Below are 24,267 nucleotides of genomic sequence, written 5' to 3'. Positions count from 1 at the left end.
AATGCTATCCCCATCAAGATCCCAACCACATTTTTTAGGAGACCAGAACAAATGCAACAAAAGACCTAGAATTGCCAAAACAATCTTGAGAAAAAAGAACAGAACCAGAGGCATCACACTCCCAAATTTCAAACTGTATTATAGGGCCATTGTCATCAAAACTGCTTGGTATGGAACATGAATAGACACACTGACCAGTGGAATAGAATTGAGAGCCCAGAAGTGAGCCCCCACACCTATGGACATCAAATCTTTGACAAAGGGGCCCAGACTATTAAATGGGGAAAGCAGAGTCTCTTAAACAAATGGTGTTGGAAACAATGGGTTGAAACATGCAGAAGAATGAAACTGAATCACTGTATTTCACCAAATACTGAAGTAAATTCCAAGTGGATCAAGGACTTGGATGTTAGACCACAAACTATCAGATACTTAGAGGAAAATATTGGCAAAACTCTTTTCCACATAAATTTTAAAGACATTTTCATGAAACGAATCCAATTACAAAGAAGACTAAGGCAAGTATAAACCTATGGGACTACATCAAATTAAAAAGCTTCTTCACAGCAAAAGAAACCACTACCCAAACCAAGAGACCCCTCACAGAATGGGAGAAGATCTTTACATGTCATACATCAGATAAGAGTTTAATAACCAACATATATAAAGAGCTTACCAAACTCAACAACATGACAACAAATAACCCCATCCAAAAATGGGGGGAGGACATGGACAGAATATTCACCACAGAAGAGAACCAAAAGGCTGAAAAACACATGAAAAAATGCTCCAAGTCTCTGATTGTCAGAGAAATGCAAATAAAGACAACAATGAGATACCACTTCACTCCTGTGAGAATACATCAGAAAAGGTAACAGCAGCAAATGCTGGAGAGGGTGTGGGGTCAAAGGAACCCTCCTGCACTGCTGGTGGGAATGTCAATTGGTCCAACCTCTGTGGAGAACAGTCTGGAGAACTCTCAGAAGCCTAGAAATGGACCTACCCTATGACCCGGCAATTCCCCTCTTGGGGATATATCCTAAGGAACCCAACACATCCATCCAAAAAGATCTGTGTACACATATGTTCTTGGTAGCACAACTTGTAATAGCCAAAACCTGGAAGCAACCCAGGTGTCCAACAACAGATGAGTGGCTGAGCAAGTTGTGGTATATATACACAATGGAATACTACTCAGCTGTAAAAAATGATGACTTCACCGTTTTCAGCAGATCTTGGATGGACCTTGAAAAATTCATGTTAAGTGAAATAAGTCAGAAACAGAAGGATGAATATGGGATGATCTCACTCTCAGGCAGAAGTTGAAAAACAAGATCAGAAAAGAAAACACAAGTAGAACCTGAACTGGAATTGGCGTATTGCACCAAAGTAAAAGACTCTGGGGTGGGGGGGTGGGGAGAATACAGGTCCATGAAGGATGATTAAAAAAAAAAAAAGATCTGTGTACACATATGTTCTTGGCAGCACAATTTGTAATAGCCAAAACCTGGAATCAACCCAGGTATCCAACAACAGATGAGTGGCTTATCAAGTTGTGGTATATATACACAATGGAATACTACTCAGCTGTAAAAAATGGTGACTTCACCGTTTTCAGCTGATCTTGGATGGATCTTGAAAAATTCATGTTAAGTGAAATAAGTCAGAAACAGAAGGATGAATATGGGATTAATCTCACTCTCAGGCAGAAGTTGAAAAACAAGATAGGAAAAAACAAAACAAAACACAGGTAGAACCTGAAATGGAATTGGCGTATGGCACCAAAGTAAAAGACTCTGGGGTGGGTGGGTGGGGAGAATACAGGTCTAAGAAGGATGACAGAGGACCTAGTGGGGCTTGTATTGTTATATGGGAAACTGGGGAATGTTATGCAGGTACAAACTATTGTATTTACTGTTGAATGTGAAACATTAATTCCCCAATAAAGAAATTAAAAAAAAAAAGAAACAGAAGGATGAATATGGGATGATCTCACTCTCAGGCAGAAGTTGAAAAACAAGATCAGAAAAGAAAACACAAGTAGAACCTGAAATGGAATTGGCATATTGCACCAAAGTAAAAGACTTTGGGGTGGGTGGGTAGAGGGGAGAGAATATAGGTCCAAGAAGGATGACAGAGGACCTAGTGGGGGTTGTATTGTTATATGAGAAACTGGGAAATGTTATGCATGTACAAACTATTGTATTTACTGTTGAATGTAAAACATTAATTCCCCAATAAAGAAATAAAAAAATCTAATGTAATAGTATTAAAATATCTTTTTTATATTCCAGGTGTCATCAGGATGCCGGCCAGAATTCCCTGGATTGAAGACCCCACCAATATGTCCTGGAGTTCAGCTTCCCCAGAGACTCACCCTACTAAGGAAAGAGAGAGGCAGACTGGGAGTATGGACCGACCAGTCAACGCCCATATTCAGCGGGGAAGCAATTACAGAAGCCAGACCTTCTACCTTCTGCAACCCACAATGACCCTGGGTCCATGCTCCCAGAGGGATAGAGAATGTGAAAGCTATCGGGGGAGGGGGTGGGATATGGAAATTGGGCGGTGGGAATTGTGTGGAGTTGTACCCCTCCTACCCTTTGGTTTTGTTAATTAATCCTTTCTTAAATAAAATAATAATAATAATAATAATAAAAAGATATATATATATATCTTTTTTATATTTATTTTGCCTTTTGTTGCCCTTGTTTTTATTGTTGTAGTTTTTATTATTGTTGTTTTTATTGATGTCGTTGTTGTTAGATAGGACAGAGAAATGGAGAGAGGAGGGGAAGATAGAGAGGGGGAGAGGAAGATAGACACCTGCTGACCTGCTTCACCGCCTGTGAAGCAACACCTTTGCAGGTGGGGAGTCAGGGGCTCCCTTAAAATATCTTCAGTGAGATAGTGGAGTCTATATATAGCAAACCTATAGCCAACATCATACTCAATGGTGAAAAACTGGAAGCATTTCCCCTCAGATCAGGTACTAGACAGGACTGCCCACTATCATCATTACTATTCAACATAGTGTTGGAAGTTCTTGCCATAGCAATCAGGCAGGAGCAAGGAATTAAAGGCATACAGATTGGAAGAGAAGAAGTCAAACTCTCCTTATTTGCAGATGACATGATAGTATACATGGAAAAACCTAAGGAATCCAGCAAGAAGCTTTTGGAAATCATCAGGCAATACAGTAATGTGTCAGGCTATAAAATTAACATTCAAAAGTCAGTGGCATTCCTCTATGCAAACACTAAGTTAGAAGAAATTGAAATCCAGAAATCAGTTCCTTTTTCTATAGCAACAAAAACTATAAAATATCTAGAAGTAAACCTAACCAAAGAAGTGAAAGACTTGTATACTGAAAATTATGAGTCACTACTCAAAGAAATTGAAAAAGACACAAAGAAGTGGAAAGATATTCCATGTTCATGGGTTGGAAGAATTAACATCATCAAAATGAATATATTACCGAGAGCCATCTACAAATTTAATGCTATCCCCATCAGATCCCAAGCACATTTTTTAGGAGAATAGAAAAAATGCTACAAATGTTTATCTGGAACCAGAAAAGACCTAGAATTGCCAAAACAATCTTGAGAAAAAAGAACAGAACCGGAGGCATCACACTGCCAGATCTCAAACTGTATTATAGGGCCATTGCCATCAAAACTGCTTGGTACTGGAACATGAACAGACACACTGACCAGTGGAATAGAATTGAGAGCCCAGAAATGAGGCCCCACACGTATGGACATCTAATCTTTGACAAAGGTGCCCAGACTATTAAATGGGGAAAGCAGAGTCTCTTCAACAAATGGTGTTGGAAACAATGGGTTGAAACATGCAGAAGAATGAAACTGAATCACTGTATTTCACCAAATACAAAAGTAAATTCCAAGTGGATCAAGGACTTGGATGTTAGACCACAAACTATCAGATACTTAGAGGAAAATATTGGCAGAACTTTTTTCCGCATAAATTTTAAAGACATTTTCAATGAAACGAATCCAATTACAAGGAAGACTAAGGCAAGTATAAACCTATGGGACTACATCAAATTAAAAAGCTTCTTCACAGCAAAAGAAACCACTACCCAAATCAAGAGACTCCTCACAGAATGGGAGAAGATCTTTACATGCCATACATCAGATAAGAGTTTAATAACCAACATATATAAAGAGCTTGCCAGACTCAACAACAAGACAACAAATAACCCCATCCAAAAATGGGGGGAGGACTTGGACAGAATATTCACCACAGAAGAGATCCAAAAGGCCGAGAAACACATGAAAAAATGCTCCAAGTCTCTGATTGTCAGAGAAATGCAAATCAAGACAACAATGAGATATCACTTCACTCCTGTGAGAATGTCATACATCAGAAAAGGTAACAGCAGCAAATGCTGGAGAGGGTGTGGGGTCAAAGGAACCCTCCTGCACTGCTGGTGGGAATGTCAATTGGTCCAACCTCTGTGGAGAACAGTCTGGAGAACTCTCAGAAGGCTAGAAATGGACCTACCCTATGACCCTGCAATTCCCCTCCTGGGGATATATCCTAAGGAACCCAACATATCCATCCAAAAAGATCTGTGTACACATATGTTCTTGGCAGCACAATTTGTAATAGCCAAAACCTGGAAGCAACCCAGGTGTCCTACAACGGATGAGTGGCTGAGCAAGTTGTGGTATATATACACAATGGAATACTACTCAGCTGTAAAAAATGATGACTTCACCGTTTTCAGCCGATCTTGGATGGACCTTGAAAAAATCATGTTGAGTGAAATAAGTCAGAAACAGAAGGATGAATACGGGATGATCTCACTCTCAGGCCGAAGTTGAAAAACAAGATTAGAAAAGAAAACACAAGTCGAACCTGAAATGGAATTGGAGTATTACACCAAAGTAAAAGACTCTGGGGTGGGGGGGTGGGGAGAATACAGGTCCATGAAGAATGATGAATTAAATAGTGGGGGTTGTATTGTTGGATGGGAATCTGGGGAATGTTATGCATGTAAAAAAAAAAAAAGAAGTAGAAACGCAAAGCAGAAATTGACTGAGTTTGGAGTATGGCACCAAAGTAAGAAAGCAGAAGTACACTAGAGTTTGCAGTGAGTACCTCCCTAATACTTCCTCTCCACTTTTCCAAGCTTTGGGTCCAGGAATGCTCAACAATTTGTTTGGCTTTGTATGTTAACTCTCTTTTCAGTCACCAGGTTCCAGATGCCATCAGGATACCGGCCAGACTTCCCTGGATTGAAGACCCCACCAATGTGTCCTGGAGCTCAGCTTCCCCAGAGACCCACCCTACTAGGGAAAGAGAGAGGCAGACTGGGAGTATGGACCGACCAGTCAACGCCCATGTTCAGCGGGGAAGCAATTACAGAAGCCAGACCTTCCACCTTCTGCAAGCCTCAATGACCCTGGGTCCATGCTCCCAGAGGGATAGAGAATAGGAAAGCTATCAGGAGGGGGTGGGATATGGAGATTGGGCGGTGGGAATTGTGTGGAGTTGTACCCCTCCTACCCTATGGTTTTGTTAATTAATCCTTTCTTAAATAAAAAAATAAAAAAATAAAAATATCTTCAGTGAGGTACTTGGGCGGTAGCGCAGCGGGTTAAGTGCAGGTAGTGCTAAGCGCAAGGACTGGCTTCAGGATCCCGCTTCGAGCCCCTGGCTCCCCACCTGTAGGGTAGTCACTTCACAAGTGGTGAAGCATGTCTGCAGGTGTCTGTCTTTCTCTTCCCCTGTCTTCCCCTCCTATCTCCATTTCTCTCCTATCCAACAATAACAGCATCAATAACAACAATAATTAATTACTACAACAATAAAACAAGGGCAACAAAAGGGAATAAATAAATATATATTTAAAAAATCTTCAGTCTATAATATCAATAAATTTCAATGGCCTGAATTCACCTATAAAAAGGCACAGAATAGGAAGATGGATCAGAAAACACAACCCAACCATATTTTGTCTTCAGGAATCCCACCTAACTCAACTAGACAAACAGACTCAAAGTGAAAGGACGGAAAACTACCATACAAGCCAATGGACCACAAAAAAGGGGCAGGAACAGTTATGCTCATATCTGACATGACAGACCTTAAAATAAATATAATTTAAAAAGATAGGGATGGGGAGTCAGGCGGTAGCACAGCGGGTTAAGCACACGTAGCGCAAAGCACAAGGACTGATGTAAGGATCCTGGTTCGAGCCCCGACTCCCTACCTGCTGGGGGGGGGGTCACCTCACAAGCAGTGAAGCATGTCTGCAGGTGTCTATCTTTCTCTCCCCCTCTCTCTTCCCCTCCTCTCTCCATTTCTCTCTGTCCTATCCAACGACAACATCAATAACAACAATAATAACTACAGCAATAAAACAAGGACAACAAAAGGAAATAAACAAATATTTAAAAAAAGATAGGGATGGTGGGCAGGGGTATATAGCATAATGGTTATGCAAAGAGACTGTCATGCCTGAGGCTCTGAAGTCCCGGTTCAATCCCCCGCACCACTATAAGCCAGAGCTGAGCAGTGCTCTGGTATTTCTCTCTGTGTCTTTCTCTCTCTGCATCTCTCTCAAAAATAAAATAAATAAAATACTTTTAAAAAAGATAGGGATAGACATTTTTTTAAATTTATTTCTTTATTGGGGAATTAATGTTTTAAATTCAACAGTAAATACAATAGTTTGTACATGCATAACATTCCCCAGTTTCCCATTTAACAATACAACCCCCACTATGTCATTTATCATCCTTCATGGACCTGTATTCTCCCCACCCTCCCACCCCAGAGTCTTTTACTTTGGTGCAATATGCCAATTCCATTTCAGATTCTACTTGTGCTTTCTTTTCTGATCTTGTTTTTCAACTTCTGCCTGAGAGTGAGATCATACCATATTCATCCTTCTGTTTCTGACTTATTTCACTCAACATGATTTTTTCAAGGTCCAAGGGATAGATATTTTTAGTGCTCAGAGGATCAATTAATCAAGAGAACTTAATGATTATCAACATCTGTGCACCCAAGGAGAGGCCATTTAAATACATCAAACATCTACTGAAAAAGCTACAGCAATATATTAACAGCAACACAGTAATAGTAGGGGACTTAAACACCCCACTCTCTCAACTTGACAGATCATCCAGGCAGAAAATCAATAAAGAAAGGAGGGAGCTAAATGAAGAGATACATAAACTAGAACTACTGGACATTTTCAGAGTAACAATGGTGTTTTCATCATTTTCAGCCCATCTCGGATGGAGCCTGAAGAATTCATGTTAAGTGAAATAAATCAGAAACAGAAGGATGAATATGGGATGATCTCATTCACAGGCAGAAGTTGAAAAAAAACGATCAGAAGAGAAAACACTAAGAATTTCGACTGGAGTTGGTGTATTGCACCAAAGTAAAAAAGTCTCTGGGGTGGGTAGGTGGGAGGGGTGAGTTCAGGATGGAACAGGATGGTAGAGGACCTAGTGGGGGTTGCATTTTTAAAAAAATATTTATTTATTCCCTTTTGTTGCCTTTGTTGTTTTATTGTTGTTGTCGTCTCTGTTGGCTAGGACAGAGAGAAATGGAGAGAGATGAGGAAGACAGAGGGGGGGAGAGAAAGATACACCTGCAGATGTGCTTCACCGCTTGTGAAGAGACTCCCCTGCAGGTGGGGAGCCAGGGGCTCGAACCGGGATCCTGAAGCCGGTACTTGTGCTTTGCGCCACGTGCGCTTAACCCACTATGCTACAGCCCAACTCCCAGGGTTGTATTGTGTGAGAAAATGAGAAACGTTATGCATGTACAAGCTATTGTATTTACTGTCGACTGTGAAACATTAATCGCCCAATAAAGAAAAAAAAAAAGAGAGAGAGAGAGAGAGTGGGAGAAGTCCAAGCCTAGCCCTCGGAGGGCATATTCACCTGTGCCCAGGTAGACAGCGAGGGCTATGACCATGGCAGCCGTCACCACCCAGCCCCATGTCTTCACCTCAGGCCGCCGCATGCTGTTGAAGACAGGAACACTGCTCACATGGCACTGTCAGGGTGGAGAGCACAGTTACCGTGGGGAAGTGGCGTCACCCTGTTTCTAGAGGGAGGTAGCTTAGGGACCAAGACCCCAGGGACAAAGGACATGCTCTGGGGTCTCCACCTGATGCTTCCTCCAGGACCCCTCATCCTGCTTGTAAAGTGGGTCCCCTCCCAGGGTTGGGGAGTGAGCTGAAGGGATAAGAGGGACCTTGCAAACGGCACCTGAAAGCCAAAGCAGATGGTGGGCATGGCATTGAACACAGCTACCCAGGAAGTCGGCCTGTGGATAAACACACCAGATTTTGCTGCCTGTGAAGCCCTCAGAGTCCCCAACTGCCCCGCCCCCTGCCCTGTGCCCTTATCTATCATTCAGTCCATCATGGCTTCCACCCCAAAAGCCACTCATGTACTCCACAGAGGTCGGATATGGGAGATGCCACGTCTCCATTTCACAGATCAGTAAACTGAGGCCCTAAAAGGCTCTCCTAGGACTAGAATCCCGAACACCTGGCTGTTGTGTTACACTTTTGCTTTTTTTTTTTTCTTTCTAATTTGTTTCTTTTAAACTGAGGATACTTAAAAAAAAATCTAAACAACAAGGGCAACAAAAAAGGAAAAAAATAAAAATAGCCTCTAGGAGCAGTGGATTCCTGTAGTGCAGGCACTGAGCCCCAGTGATAACCCTAGAGGCAAAAAAAAAAAAAAAAAAAGATTCATCCTCACAAAGAAGATGCCCAAGTTACAGATAAACACAAGATGGAAAAATAGGCAGTTCTACCCAGGTGGTCTCCTGACCTCATGCTAGTCCAATGTGTTAGAAGGCTCTTGTCTCTGTTGCTCACTCTTGAGTAAACAGAGAGCATGACATCCTGTCTCCCTCCTACAATAATCAATGAGTCCAGCAACGTCCAATAAGCAATGAGTTTTGGTGGGAGCATCTCTGTGGCCTTCTGATTCCTGGAGGGAGCAAACAGCTGATTCTACCTCATGTGTCTGTCTCCTGGAGGCCTCACCTGGTCATGATGTCCCCTGGGGTCATCTCTTTATCTGGCCAGATGTATTTGATGATAACGATGGCAGTGACATACCAGGTGCCCACGACACTCAGGAAGCTGCCACGAAGGAGAAGTTAAGTTTCTTCCTCCCTGGCTCAAGCTGCCCCTCCTGCCACTATACCCTACTCCCTTCAGATCTGTAACTGTAACTGACAGACAGGACTGGAAGACCATGATTCAGGAAATGCATGAGAAACAAACTTCAGAGAAATAAGCCACAGCTAGGTGGGAGCAGGATGCCAACAGGCGACCCCGATGATATTCATGAGTATTGGGAAAGGCTCTGGTTTGGTTCTGTGGCTGAGACCAGGGGTGGGAGCCAGCTTCACTGCACAACAGCTGCTTCAGGCAGTGCAGCCTGGATGCAGTGAGGGCTGCGAGCAGGTCCCTGAGGACTACAAGGTACAGGATGTAGAAAGGGACGGAAGTACAAATACTGGAGCTCCCTTGCCCTGAAGGATGACAGGAAATAATCGAGCTAGCGCCAGTCCTCTCCTTTCAGACCAAGTTACAAGGAGGATACTTCCTGGTTGACAACTGCAAAGGATCAAAAACCCATCTTTCCAGGAAAAGCCAAGGCTCAGGCAAGGGGGCTGCCTTCACACTCCTGGCATCTCCTGTCGCTTCACTAACAAGGACATCTGAAACTGAATCTCTCACTGATGCAAAGGGCCACTGTCTCCCTGGTTAAACCCCTACAATCTGCTAGAGTCTGCTCTACTTTGCCCCCACCCCCTTCTCACAGTGAGGTGGTATGGAGGAGCAGGGTTCCCAGAAGCCCTTGGGGGACCATCTGGCTGCTAATGGAACTTCTGTTGGGTCCGGGCAGGGGTGGGGTCTCCAAACCTGGCATATTTCTGGAAGCCAATCTCCCTGGGGATGGAGAGGGGCAGGATAAAGAGGAAGGCAGTGAGGCTGATGGTGAACTTTCGGTCTGTGTACCAGGAGCTGGTCCCCTCAGGCTCCTTTGTCATCACTGCTATAACTGCACAAGGAGGAAGGAGGGTATGTCAGATCAGACCACTACAGGGTATGGCCCTCCTGCTCTGCTTAGTCCCAGCAGGAGGATTCTCAAGTCAAGGCTTGACTCTGGCTTGGGGAGGGGTGCCCCGTCCCCCAAATCCCTAGGACCAAGGGGAGGGATGAGATGGGTACTGGAGAGGGGTTCTCACTCTTGTCCTGCTGGTCTCCGATGATGATGAGGAAGGCGATGCAGGTGCCGAAGGTGTAGGTGGCGATGGCCACCTCACACAGCACGCCTGTCAGCTTGCCACATACCGCCCAGACCACCTCCTGGTAGGTCCTCTCGTTGCTGGCCTGGGAGCAGTAGGCCAGGATGACAAGGCCGCTGATGATGAAAACCAGCATGCTCTGCAGGCAGGGGCAGAGCAACAGTGGGTGAGAAAGCAGTGGCTGCAAAGGGCAGCAACCTGGTATTACTCAGCACCGCCTGCACTGATGCCTCGAGCTGGCTTGGCAAATCAGTCTCATTTTGTAGGGCAATTCTGATGAGATGACCAAGGGTGGCCAAGTTAAGATCTCCAGTGGCTGGGAGATGACACGAATGCGTAAAATGTTGACTCTGAATGTGACCCCTGGCATCAAAAGTGCCAGAGTGATGCTTTCCTGTTCTTCCTCATTAATAAATACAAACCTTTGAATGCTTTTTTTTTTTTTTAAATATTTTATTTATTTTTTAAGAAGATAGAAGGAGAGAGAGAGAGAGAGAGAACCAGACATCACTCTGGTACTTGTGCTGCTGGGGACTGAACTCAGGACCTCATTCTTGAGAATCCAACGCTTTATCCACTATGCCCCCTCCTGGACCACTGAATACTTTTTTTTTTTTTTAATTTCCTTCAGCAACGGGAGGTGGTTCGATGAGGCATTAGGCTCTTATATATGAGGTACCATGTTTAATCCCAGGCACTGCATGTGTCAGAGTGATGCTCTAGTTTGCTTTCTCTCTCTTTCTCTCTCTCTCTCCCTCTCCCTCAGTAAATATAATTCTACCAGATTTTTTTTTTAAATTAAAGTTTTGTGGGAAATCTCAAATATATATGAGAGTAGACAGAATAACATTATAGGTCCTTCACTCAGCTTCAAAACATTAACTTGAGGTCCATCAAAGCAGTTCACCTGGATACTGCACTGCTTTGCCATATGCATGACACAGATTTGAGTTCAGTCCCCACTGCACTGAAGGAAGCTTTAGCTCTATGGTCTCTTTCTCTTTGCCTCTTTGTCTCTGTCTCTATCTGGAAAGGGAAAAAAAAATCATCTTGCAGCTGTGACGACAAAAACCAAAACATACTAACAAACCATCGATTTGGGTTAGCAAGTTGCTTAGTGAGCCTGCTCGGTTATATGTATGACTCAGGTTTGATCCCAGCCTCCACATCATTGGGCGAAGCCTCAGTGTTATGGTCCACTCCCCCTTTCTTCCCACAACCCCCTGCACTCTTGTCTCTACCTATAAGTCAGCCCAGAGTAAGGTAGCCCCTATGACAGACAGACAGACAGACAGACAATTCATCAATCCATCTACTCCCTCTTCCACTCTGTATTACTTTTTTTTTTTTGCCTCCAGGGTTATTGCTGGGAATTGGTGCCTGCACTACAAATCCACTGCTCCTGGAGGCTATTCCCCCCCTTTGTTGCCCTTGTTGTTTATCATTGTTATTATCAATTTTTGTTATTACCATTGTTGTTGGGATAGGACAGAAAGAAATCAAGATAGGAAGGGAAGACAGAGAGAGAAGGGAAAGACTGACACCTGCAGACCTGCTTCACTACCTGTGAAGCGACTCCCCTGCAGATGGGGAGCTAGGGGCTCGAACCGGGATCGTTAAGCCAGTCCAAGTGCTTTGCACCACATGCACTTAACCCACTGTGCCACCACTTGGCTCCCTCTTTTTTTAATATATTTATTTATTTATTTTTCCCTTTTGTTGCCCTTGTTTTTTTTATTGCTGTTGTAGTGATTTTTGTTGTTATTGATGTTGTCGTTGTTAGATAGGACAGAGAGAAATGGATAGAGGAGGGGAAGACAGAGAGGGGGAGAGAAAGATAGACACCTGCAGACCTGCTTCACCGCTTGTGAAGCTTTCCCCCTGCAGGTGGGGGCCAGGGGCTTGAAGCTGGGTCCTTGTGCACTGTAATGTAAGTGCTTAACCAGGTGAGCCACCACCTGGCCCCATCCTCTTTTTTTTTTTTTTATTGTGAGAAAGTGACTAGAATACTATTCTGCACCCTCAATTTTTTTTCTTTTTTTGAGTGAGAGAGAGAGAGAGAGAGAGAGAGAGAAAGAGAAAGAGAGACACCAATCACAGCACTAAAGCTTCCTTCAATGCCAGGCTCAAACCTGGATCACATCCGTGGCACAGCAGTGCACTATTCCAGTGGGCAATTTTATTGCCTCCTGTTGTGCCATTTTAAATGATCTATTGTTTCTGTCTTTTTTGTTTCTATATGGTTCCAGGGATTGAAGCAAGGGTCTTACATATGCAAGGTGCGAGCTCTACCACTGAACCACCTCTCTGGCCCCTGGATTAACTCTGAAGAGACTATAAGCTAAGATATCATTTCACTAGTAAATGTTTACTGTAATACTTTAGCAGGTAGGTAGCTAATTCACCTTTTAAATATTCGGAAAGTCTGCTGTCCAAACTCCTCTAACTGCTGGGATTCCTTAGTAGCATCAACCATTTTGTGAAGGAGGGAAAATGTGCTACCTACTGACCATTCCTGATCTTTCCTTTTTTTTTTTTAATTGCTGCTAGGCTTATCACTAGGGCTTGGTGCCACCTCTATGAATGCAATGCACTGCTCCGAGTGGCCATTTTTTCCTTTCTATTTTGTTTGATAGGACAGAGAGAAATTGAGAGAGGAGAGGGGGAGATAGAGTGGAAGAAAGATAAGACACCTGCAGACCTGCTTCTCCGCTTATGAAGTTTCCCCCAGCAGGTGGGGACCAGGGCTTGAACCCAGGCCACTGTGTATGGTAATGTGTGCTCTCAGGTGGGTATGTCGACGCCTGGCCCCCCTATCCCTGATCTTGAGCCTCATTCTTTTTTCTTTTGCTGCCAGGATTTTCACTGGGGCTCCATGCTGGCATGGTAATGCCATCACTCCTGACAGATTCATTCTCCCTTCTTGTTCCTCCCCTTTCTCCCCCTCCTTTAAGAGGGTAAGACAGTGAGGGGGAGAGAAACAGAGAGACTATGAAAGATACCACAGCACTGCTATACTGATCTTGAAGCTATCTGCATGGTGATCTCATGTGGTAGCAGAGAGCTGGAACCCGGGTCCTGGCACATGCTACAGTATGTGCTCTACTGCATGCACTATATGCTATCTATCTCCTGGTCCCTTAAATCTCACTGTTGAGGCAAAGAGCCTAGCCCCACGATCCAAACCGCATCTCTGCTCTCTCAACTGACATACTCACCATTTGTAGTGTGATGCCGGCTGCCACACCCCCGGCAGTACTGAAGGCTGCCGGGAAGTTGAGCAGCCCTGCACCCAGGCAGGCATTGACTACGATGAAAACGGCCCCCAGTGTGGAAGTGTTGCCTCTGGCCAGGCTCCCAGGAGAGAATTCCCCTTCAGTTTTGGGAGCTGTGTCCACACAGGGACTCTGCAGCAGACGGGCCCGCTCCCCAGCATCTGTGCTTGAGCCCAACTCATCGTAGTCACTGTTGATGCTGACCTGGGCCATAGCCCTGGGAGCCCCCTTCCTGCAGGGTCTGTGGGTTCCACCTCACGACCACATCCGATGAACAGCAGAGGGAACACCTTTGGCTGGAGGATGGCACCAACCTATTCACTGTGGGTCTGACTTTTCTTAACCTAGATAGGACAGAGGCAGGTACAGAACGGTGAAGCAGAGAAGTGAAACAACTGTTCTGAGGTCACCTGCCTGGGGATTCCACATAGGACGTATGCCTCCACATAGGACACTGCACAGGGACAACCTCCGGGGGGCAGAGACAGAAATGTCAGGTGTGAACCCTACATGTTTACAGACCCACAGAGTAAAGAGTGGGCATAAATGTAAAAGAGAGGAGTCTAACCTACTTTGAGAAAGAAGCCACATGCTGGGCAGGAGTGTCATGAATGTGTCTGATCTCATTTAGCCCTGATGAAACGTATCAAGCTCAGAGAGATCAAAGTGTTCACCCACAGTCATAGATTCTCACAATGTAAAGTAAGATTTGGATTCCAATCCGCCTGCTTTCCCAGCCTGTTTCCACATTATAGAACCTCAAGAATAATTCTCAGTCAGGATTGTGATTTTTTTTTTTTTTTTTAATCAGAGCACTGCTCAGCTCTGGATTACAGTGATTACAGGCGATTCAAACTGGGACTTTGGAGTCTCAAGGCATGAGAGTCATTATGCTATCTACCCCTGCCTTTTTTTTTTTTTTTTTTACTGGAGCACTGTTCAACTCTGGTTTATGATGGTGCTGGGGACTGAGCCTGGGGCTTTTGGTGCCTCAAGTATGGAAGGCTTTTTGCATAACCATTATGCTATCTCCCCAACCCAGATTGTGACTTTCTCAATGAGTTACACCCAGTCCACCTCCTTGTTTTCCACAGGCTAAATTCAGGCTGGCTTTAAGGTTCTTTAAAATTCAGGCCAGTCTTGTGGTCCCAGAGGTGGTGCAGTGACTAAAGCATTGGATTCTCAACCATAAGGCCCTGAGTTCGATCCCCGGTAGCACATGTACCCAGAGTGATGTCTGGTTCTTTTTCTCCTTCTTTCTCATGAGTAAATAAATTCTTTTAAAAAAAGAAAAATTAATTTAAAAAAAATTCAGGCCAGTCTCACTCTTTTCCCAAATGCTTCATTTCCCACCGGCACTTATCATGATTAGAATCTGGAAAACAATTAGCAAAGCATACAGCCCCTCAGTCAGCCAGACACTTTTCCTTTCTTTCTTTTTAGAAAAAAAATATTTTTTTCTCCTTATTTGGGATAGAGACAGAGAAAAATTGAGAGGGAAACTAAAGAGAAACACCTGCAGCACTACTTCAACACTTGTGAAGCTTTCCCTCTGTAGTTGGGTACTGGGGGGTTTGAACCCAGATCCTTGCACATTGCAACATGTACAGTCAACTGGATGAGGCCTCAGCCTCTTTTTCTTTCTTTTTTTTTTTTAATATTTGTTTATTTATTATTGGATAGAAACAGAGAGAAATTGAGAGGGGAGGAGGAGATAGAGAGGGAGAGAGACAGAGAGACACCTTCATCCCTGCTTCACCTGGTTGAGTGCATACGTTACAATGCACAAGGACCCAGGTTTGAGGCCCCGGTCTCCACCTGCAGGGGGAAAGCTTCACAAAGTGGTGAAGCAGTGTTACAGGTGTCTCTCTGTCTCTCACCCTTTCTATCCCTCCCTTCCCTCTCAATTTCTGACTGTCTCTATCCAATAAATAAAAAGAATAAAAAATTTTAAAAAATAGTTTTTTAAAAGAAACAGTTAAGGGAGGGAATCAGGCGGTAGCACAGCGGGTTAAGCACAGGTGGCGCAAAGCGCAAGGACCGGCATAAGAATCCTGGTTCGAGCCCCTGGCTCCCCACCTGCAGGGGAGTTGCTTCACAAGCGGTGAAACAGGTCTGCAGGTGTCTATCTTTCTCTCCCCCTCTCTGTCTTCCCCTCCTCCATTTCTCTCCGTCCTATCCAACAACGACAACAATAAAACAACAAGGGCAACAAAAGGGAATAAATAAATAAAAATCACCTTTAAAAAAAGTTAGGAAGGGGGAGTCAGGCAGTAGTGCAGCGGATTAAGCACAGTGGTGCAAAGCGCAAGGACTGGCATAAGGATCCGGGTTTGAGCCCCTGGCTCCCCAGCTTCACAGGTGGTGAAGCAGGTCTGCAGGTGTCTATCTTTCTCTCCCCCTCTCTGTCTTCCCCTCCTCTCTCCATTTCGCTCTGTCCTAGCCAACAATGATGACATCAGTAACAACAACAATAATAACTATAATGATAAAACAAGGGCAACAATGGGAATAAATTATTTTTTTAAAAAAAAGCCTACAATATTTTTAAGATTCAGTTGAGAGTCTCAAGAGAAATGATGGCCATAAAAAGCCAAATATGGATAGGGGAGATAGCATAATGATTATGCAAAAATGACATACCACAATAATCCAGAGCTGAGCAGCACTCTGGTGTGTCTCCCTTTTCCTTTCTTTCCCCCACTTCTGTATCTTTTTGTCATTGGAATAAAAAACAAAATATACTTTATATAAAAAAGAGCCAAGGGGGGAGTTGGGCGGTAGCACAGCAGGTTAAGTGCAAGTGGCACCAAGCGCAAGGACCAGCGTAAGCATCCTGGTTCGAGCCCCAGCTCCCCACCTGTAGGAGAGTCGCTTCACAGGCGGTGAAGCAGGTCTGCAGGTGTCTATCTTTCTCTCCCCTTTTCTGTCTTCCCCTCCTCGTTCCATTTCTCTCTGTCCTATCCAACAATGACGACATCAGTAATAACAACAATAATATTTACAACAACAATAAAAAGGCAACAAAAGGGAAAGTAAATAATTTAAATAAATAAATGATATAAATTTTTTTTAAAGCCAAAAAAAAAAAAGACACTATAGTGCGCAAGGAGGAAAAATATGAAGGTTAGATTAAATGGGCAGAGGTTAAGTGTGTGGTAAGGAGTCTGATGTGAGGGAGCTGGGTGGTGGTGCATACAGTTTAAGAGCACATATCGCGAGTCGGGCGGTAGCGCAGGTGGCGCAAAGCGCAAGGGCCTGCGTAAGGACCCCGGTTCACGCCTCCGGCTCCCCACCAGCAGTGGCGAAGCAGGTCTGCAGGTGTCTATCTTTCTCTCCCCCTCTCTGTCTTCCCCCTCCTCTCTCCATTTCTCTCTGTCCAGTCCAACAACGACGACATCAATAACGACGACAATAATAACTACAATAATGAGACAACAAGGGCAACACAAGGGAATAAATAAATATTTAAAAAAAGAGCAAGTATCATGGGGGTCAGGCGGTAGCGCAGCGGGTTAAGCACAGGTGGGAAAAGCATAAGGACCGGCGTAATAACCCTGGTGGTGGGGGGGGGGAATCGGGTGGTAGCGCAGTGGGTTAAATGCATGTGGCGCAAAGCGCAAGGACGGGCATAAGGATCCCGGTTCGAGCCCCGCTCCCCACTCCCCACCTGTAGGGAAGTCACTTCACAAGCGGTGAAGCAGGTCTGTAGGCGTCTTTCTCTCACCATCTCTGTCTTCCCCTCCTCTCTCCATTTCTTTCTGTCCTATCAAACAACGATGACATCAGTAACAACAACAATAATAACTACAACAATTAAAAAAAAAAAAGGGCAACAAAAGGAAATAAATATTTAAAAAAGTATCCTGGTTCAAGCCCCCAGCTCCCCACCTCCAGGGGGGTCGCTTCATGGGCAGTGAAGCAGGTCTCCAGGCGTCTGTCTTTTCTCTTCTCTCAATTTCTTTCTGTTCTGTCAAACAACAACAATATCAATGGCAACAATAACAACAAGGGCAACAAAGTGGGAAAAAAGGTGGCCTCCACGAGCAGTGGATTCATGGTGCAGGCACCCAGCCCTAGCAATAACTCTGGAGGCAGAAAAAAAAAAAAAGAGCACATATGGGGGAGGTGGTGTAGCGGGTTAAGGGCACCTGGTGCAAAGTGCAAGGATCCCGGTTGGAGCCCCCAGCTCCCCACCTATGGGAAGGGGGGGGTCACCTCACAGGCAGTGAAGCAGATCTGAAGGTGTCTTTCTCACCCCGTCTTTATCCTCCCTCCTCTCTCAATTTCTCTCTGTTCTATCCATCAACAATGACAGCAATAATAATAACGATAAACAACAAGGGCAACAAAAGGGAAAAAATAGCCTCCAGGAGCAGTGGATTCATAGTGCAGGCACTAAGTCCCAGTGGCTTTCCCAGGAGGAAAAAAAAAAAAAAAGAAGCACATATCACCATGCTAAAGGATATAGGTTTGAGCCCTGCTCCCCATCTGTAGGCAGTATGCTTCATGAGCGACGAAGCACGTCTTTCTCCCTATCTCCCCGACACTCTCAATTTCTCTCTATCCTGTCAAATAAAAATAGAAAGGGGAAAAAAAAAAAAAAGGAAAAAGTGGCTAAAGGAAGTGGTGGATTTGTAGTACAGGCACTGAATCCCAACGATAATCCTGGTGGAAAAAAAAAGGGGTTGGTGGTGGTGCACCTGGTTGAGTGCATATGTTACAGTGCATAAGGACCCAGGTTTGAACCCCTGGATCCCACCTGCAGGGGTAAAGGTTCACAAGTGGTGAGGCAGGGCTGCAGGTGTCTCTCTCTCTCTCTCTCCCCCTTCCTTCTCCATTTCTGGCTGTCTCTATCTAATAAATAAAGATTTTAAAAAATTAAAAGAAAAAAAAAGGAATCACATGAGAAATTTGCCAAAGACTCCTTTTCCCAGAGTGTTTGCCTTCCTGAGCTCTGAACCCAGACTATTCACACAATTTTTTAAAATATTTATTTATGGGAGTTGGGCTGTAGAGCAGCGGGTTAAGCGCAGGTGGCGCTAAGCACAAGGACCCGCATAAGGATCCTGGTTCAAGCCCTGGCTCCCCACCTGCAGGGGTGTCGCTTCACAAGCGGTGAAACAGGTCTGCAGGTGTCTATCTTTCTCTCCCTCTCTCTGTCTTCCCCCTCCCCTCTCCATTTCTCTCTGTCCTATCCAACAACAACAACAATAATAACTACAACAATAAAACAACAAGGGCAACAAAAGGGAATAAATAAATAAAAATAAATATTAAAAATATTTTTAAAATATTTATTTATTATTTATTCCCTTTTGTTGCCCTTGTTGTTTTATTGTTATAGCTATGATTGATGTCATTGTTGTTGGATAGGGCAGAGAGAAATGGAGAGAGGAGGGGAAGACAGAGAAAGGGAGAGAAAGACAGACACCTGCAGACCTGCTTCACCGCTTGTGAAGCGACTCCCCTGCAGGTGGGGAGCTGGGGGCTCGAACCAGGATCCTTAGGCCTGTCCTTGTGCTTTGCGCCACCTGCGCTTAACCCACTGTGCTACCGCCCGACTCCCTGTTCACATAAAATTTGCACTGTATTCTTTTATAAAAATATTTTTATTTATTATTGGGTAGAGACAGACAGAAATTGAGAGGGGAGGAGGAGATAGGGAGAGAGAGAGAGAGAGAGAGAGACACCTGCAACCCTGTTTCACCATTCATAAAGCTTTCCCCTTGCAGGTGGGGACCAGGGGTTAGAAACTGAGTCCTTGTGAATTGTGATGTGAGCATTTAATCAGTTATGCCACCACCTGGCCCTTGTAATTTACTTTTCATAGTACACAAAGAAGAAACATGCCAGATTCAGCCATAATCACTGACATAACTACTGTCTGTCAAGAGACATAATCTCTGATGCCCTCATCACACTGGGGGGGTTTGGAATGGCTGATCAGGCCTTTTGAGTAGTCAGATAGTTCCCATTGTCCTTTCTGGTGATGATGGAACAAAGCTGGAAACTGAACATTGACAAAAAAGGGAAAACTGCAGCCTAGGAAGTAGTGTAATGGCAAGAACGTTGGACCTAAGAGTATGAGGTGCCAGGTTTGACTCTTGGCATTGCATGTTTACCAGAGCGATACTCTGCCCTGTCCTCTCTCTCTCTCACTGTAATTAAGTCCTTAAAAAAAGAAAAAAAAAAAAGGAAAATGGATTCGGGTTCTCTCAGCAAGCATGCACCCAGCGAACAAAGATCTGGAGGAGATATTCCTCTGCTGGACCCAAATCCAGAAAGATCAGTTAAGACTTCCTCTTAAGCAACCTGCCACCCAGCCAACAACTGAGGGGAAAAAAAAAAAAATCAAAGCACTAAGTAATGGAGGCAGTTCCTGGTTCCCAGACTTACAGAATAGCTGCAGAGAGCCCTGCAACGTTAACGCGGCTAGAGCTATTCTTCCAACAGGTTCACACAGAGATCTCTTTGTGGAGCTACCATCTCCCACCTTACCCCCTCCAACTCCCTCCAATGTGTTCTATTAACTCCTGTTTACATACTTTCCCCACTGGATTGATAGCAGTGGGAGAGAAGGGGGCCCTTGCTCTGGGATCTGATTCTCTTTACTTCCCTTTCTGGTTCCAGTTTCTCCTTTCTCAAGATTTTACTCCAAATTTGCTGGTAGCAGAGATAAGAGTTTGGGCTATTTTCTGAGCTGGTCAGCAGACTAAAGGAAACTGAGCAGCTCTAGCTAACTCATGCACTGGAGCACATGATCATATAGGGAAAGAGACTCTAGGATGAAAAGAAAGAATAGACTAATGACACAGTGGGTGGGTGACGGAGTCAGAACTACAAATCTCGTGCCCACATGGTCAATCTAGGGCTGTAACTATTCCCAGTCCAATTTGGGACTGAATTGCAGATTTAAAAAAAATAAAAAAAGAAAAGAAAAAAGAGGGTTGATGGTGGGTGGATTGAGAGGTGATCCAGAGCACATTTTGGGCGATCAAGCCTGACAGGAGAGTGGGCTGTTGAGGGTGTAAACTAGGGAGGATTTCCAGGACTCGGTCCCGGTCTGGGACAAGGAAACAGGCCCGATAGGAGCAGTGCAGAGTCCTCCCAATAACAGAATGGCGTGAGACCGAGGGCGCCAGGGCTCAGAGCCCTGCAGAGGTCCTTGGGACTAAGAAGGGTTCTGATGTTGCGGGGGTTACCGGGACCAGGGGACGTCATGTTTCCACCCTTAAGCGACTCTACCAGCAAGCACTTACTTACCTTGGGTGCTTCACTCACGAGCCGGCTTACGGTGGCACGTGAACAATGGTCACATGACCATCGAACTTGGGCGGGCCACGGGGCACGCTGGGAGTTGTAGTTCTTAACAGGCTGTAGAGGCTTCCAGGTCAATATAATTCCAAACCCAGTTTGGGGCCCAGCCCACCCATGTTTATTCTGGCATTTTGGCCCAGTCAAGTATCATTTCTTCCTCCCTGGAAGAGCTTTAAGAGTTTTGGTATCTCTGCCATTCCTGCAGCAGTGGATGAAAACGTCCTGATTTCAGTATCCCCCTCCTCCTCCTGCCTTCAAGCCTACAGCCAGTAATGCTGGAATTTTCTCTTACTGAGTAAAGCCATTATGACTTCCTTGAACTCTAATCTGAATATTGCACATGGCTCTAACCCTTGAGTCTAGATTCTAAAAGTTCCTGAGGCACTCATATACATATTTAATTTTTATTTTTTTTAATTTGATGTAATTTTATTTTATTTATTTTTTAACCAGAGCACTGTTCAGCTCTGGCTTATGGTGGGGCAGGGGATTGAACCTGGGACTTTGGAGCCTCAGGCATGAGAATCTGTTTGCATAACCATTATGCTATCTATCCTCCATTCAATTTTTTTTAATTTTTAAAGTTTTTTTTAATTATCTTTATTGGGTAAAGACAGCCAGAAATCGAGAGGGAAGAGGGAGAGATAGAATGACATTTGCAGGGAGTCAGGCGGTAGCGCAGTGGGTTAAGCGCACTGGGCGCCAAGCGCAAGGACCCGCATAAGGATCCCGGTTCAAGCCCCCGGCTCCCTACCTGCAGGGGAGTCCCTTCACAAGCAGTGAAGCAGGTCTGCAGGTGTCTATCTTTCTCTCCCCCTCTCTGTCATCCTCTCCTGTCTCCATTTCTCTCTGTCCTATCTAACAACAATGACAGCAATAATAACAACAAGGGCAACAAAAGGGAAAATAAATAAATAAACATTTTTTTAAAAGAAAGAAAGAAAGAAAGAAACTTGCAGCCCTGCTTCACCACTCGCAAAGCTTTCCCTCTGCAGGTGGGGGTGGGGGTTCAAACCTGGGTCCTTGCGCATTGTGACATGCCCTCAACCAGGTGTGTCACCACCCGGCCCCATGTATTTTATTTTAAGCTTATTTATTTAGGATAGAGAGAAATTGAGAGGGAAGACGGTGATGGAGAAAGAGAGAGGAAGAGACACCTGTAGCCCTGCTCCACCACTTGTGAAGTTTCCTCCTTGCAGTTGTGGTCTGGAGGCTTGAACTGGGTTCTTGTGTATGGTAGCCGTGCATTCAAGTAGGTATGCCACCACCAAACCGCCAATTAATTCATTAATTTTTTAAAATTTATTTTCCCTTTTGTTGCCCTTGTTTTTTTATTGTTGTTGTAAGTGTTACTGTTGTTGTTGTTGTTGATGTCGTTGTTGTGGATAGGACAGAGAGAAAATGGAAAGGGGGGAGAGAAAGACAGACACCTGCAAACCTGCTTGACCACCTGTGAAGCGACTCCTCTGCAGGTGGGGAGCCAGGGGCTTGAACTGGGATCCTTAATTCATTAATATTACCAGAGCACTGATCAACTCCGGTTTATAATATTTTTAGAATTTTATTTATTTATCTGACAGGGGCGAGAGAAATTGAGAGGGGCAGGGAAGAGAGGGAGAAAGAGCCACCTGCAGTTCTGCTTCACAACTTGCTAATCTTTCTTTCTTGCAAGTAGGGACCAGTGGCTTGAAATTGGGTCCTTGTACATTGTATCATGTGCGTTATCAGGTCGGGACTGAATGCAGGACTTGAGAACTTCAGGCATGAAGGTCTGGCAGAACCATTATGCTATCTCTCTGGCACCAGTCACTCATAAATAAAACAAGTATCTTAGGAATGAAGGAATAAGTGACCAGCGCCTTAGTTTGTGTGCCTAGCTGCACGCCTCTTGAATGCTATTAGTTATAATAATCTTTAGCATTATTTACTAAAAATTAAATTAGATATGACAGAAATTGAGAGGGGATGGTGTCTAGAGAGGTAGACAGAGACAGAGGGACACCTGCAGCACAGCTTCATGGCTTGTGAAACTTTCCCCCTTACAGGTGGGAACCTGGGGCTTGAACCTGAGGCCTTATGCATGGTAACATATGAGTTCAACTGGTTGCCCCACTGCCCAGTCCCTAACCACCACAGTCCTCACAAAATCTTAGAGATAATTTGTTTGCTTCTGGTTTTTTTTCTTTCCTTTTACTTATCTAAATTCTTTTTTATTATATTTATTTTATTTTATTTACTTTTGCCTGCAAGGTTATTGGTGGGGCTCAGTGTCTGCACTACGAATCCACTGCTCCTGAAGGCTACTTTTCCCCATTTTTGTTGCTTTTGTTGTTGTTATTGCTGTCGTTGTTGGATAGGACAGAGAGAACTTGAGAGAGGAGGGGAAGACAGAGATACAGAGAGAAAAATAGATACCTTCAGACCTGCTTCACCACTTGTGAAGTGACTCCCTTGCAGGTGGCCTCAAACCTGGATCTTTATACCTGTCCTTGCACTTTGTGCTTTGTGTGCTTAATCCACTGTGCTACTGCCCTGCCCCTTATCTTTATTTTTATTTATTGGACAGATCCAACCAGAAATCGAGAGGGAAGGGGGTGGTAGGGAGACAGAGAAACATCTACAGCACTGCTTCACTACTTGCAAAGCTTTCCCCCTGCAGGTGGGGATAGGGGACCTGAACTTTGGTCCTTGTGCATTGTTAATATTTGTACTCAACCAGGTGCACCACCACCCGGCTCCGTTTTTCTTTTCTTTTCTTTTCTTTCTTAAATTATCTTTATTTACTAGATACAGAAATGGAAAGGGGAGAGTCGGGCATTAGCACAGCGGGTTAAACACACATGGTGCAAAGCGCAAGGACTTGCGTAAAGATCCCGGTTCGAGCCCCGGCTCCCCACCTGCAGGGGAGTTGCTTCACAGGCAGTGAAGCAGGTCTGCAGGTGTCTATCTTTCTCTCCCCCTCTCTGTCTTCCCCTCCTCTCTCCATTTCTCTCTGTCCTATCCAACACCAACAACAGCAATAACAACTACAACAATAAACAGCAAGGGCAACAAAATGGAATACATTAAAATTTTTTTTAATAAGAAAAAGAAATGGATGGCACAGCTATATACAAGATACTGGGTATTATACAGCAAACCCTAACAAAGGGACTTTTCAAAGTTAACCCAATTACCAAATAATGTGATGGTAACAGTAACTATCCATTGTCTTCTTGAACCCTAAGACAGCAGGAACCTCACATTTCCACTATAAAGCCTATATTTCCCCCAGTCCTGGAACCTTAGGGTGGGGCCCACTTTCCCGTATGCTTCTCCCAATTCATATAAAATAATATTGCATCCA

At 44.4% G+C, this 24,267-nt stretch overlaps 1 protein-coding gene across 5 annotated transcripts in view; it reads right to left on the bottom strand.

Annotated features, from left to right (window-relative positions):
- The window catches only part of SLC38A7 (solute carrier family 38 member 7), a 42,448-nt gene extending 21,550 nt beyond the window's left edge, over nucleotides 1-20,898 (bottom strand). For 2 of the 5 annotated variants that reach the window (XM_060185443.1, XM_060185444.1), the window contains exons 1-7: nucleotides 17,272-17,385; nucleotides 13,545-13,945; nucleotides 10,267-10,465; nucleotides 9,941-10,079; nucleotides 9,053-9,151; nucleotides 8,262-8,319; nucleotides 7,932-8,046 (exon numbers count right to left, since the gene is read on the bottom strand). In XM_060185443.1, coding sequence (XP_060041426.1) covers nucleotides 7,932-8,046; nucleotides 8,262-8,319; nucleotides 9,053-9,151; nucleotides 9,941-10,079; nucleotides 10,267-10,465; nucleotides 13,545-13,814 — 880 coding nt within the window. In that variant the 5' untranslated portion in view covers nucleotides 13,815-13,945; nucleotides 17,272-17,385. Of the gene's footprint in view, nucleotides 1-7,931; nucleotides 8,047-8,261; nucleotides 8,320-9,052; nucleotides 9,152-9,940; nucleotides 10,080-10,266; nucleotides 10,466-13,544; nucleotides 13,946-17,271; nucleotides 17,387-20,867 lie in introns of those variants that run through there. The other 3 variants (XM_060185442.1, XM_060185441.1, XM_007520073.3) reach the window with 3 other exon arrangements.
- Nucleotides 20,899-24,267: the final 3,369 nt, after the last annotated feature.

The sequence above is a fragment of the Erinaceus europaeus genome, chromosome 2 (assembly GCF_950295315.1).
Source record: "Erinaceus europaeus chromosome 2, mEriEur2.1, whole genome shotgun sequence".
Lineage (NCBI taxonomy): Eukaryota > Metazoa > Chordata > Mammalia > Eulipotyphla > Erinaceidae > Erinaceus > Erinaceus europaeus.
This window is presented reverse-complemented; position numbering and strand designations above follow the sequence as displayed.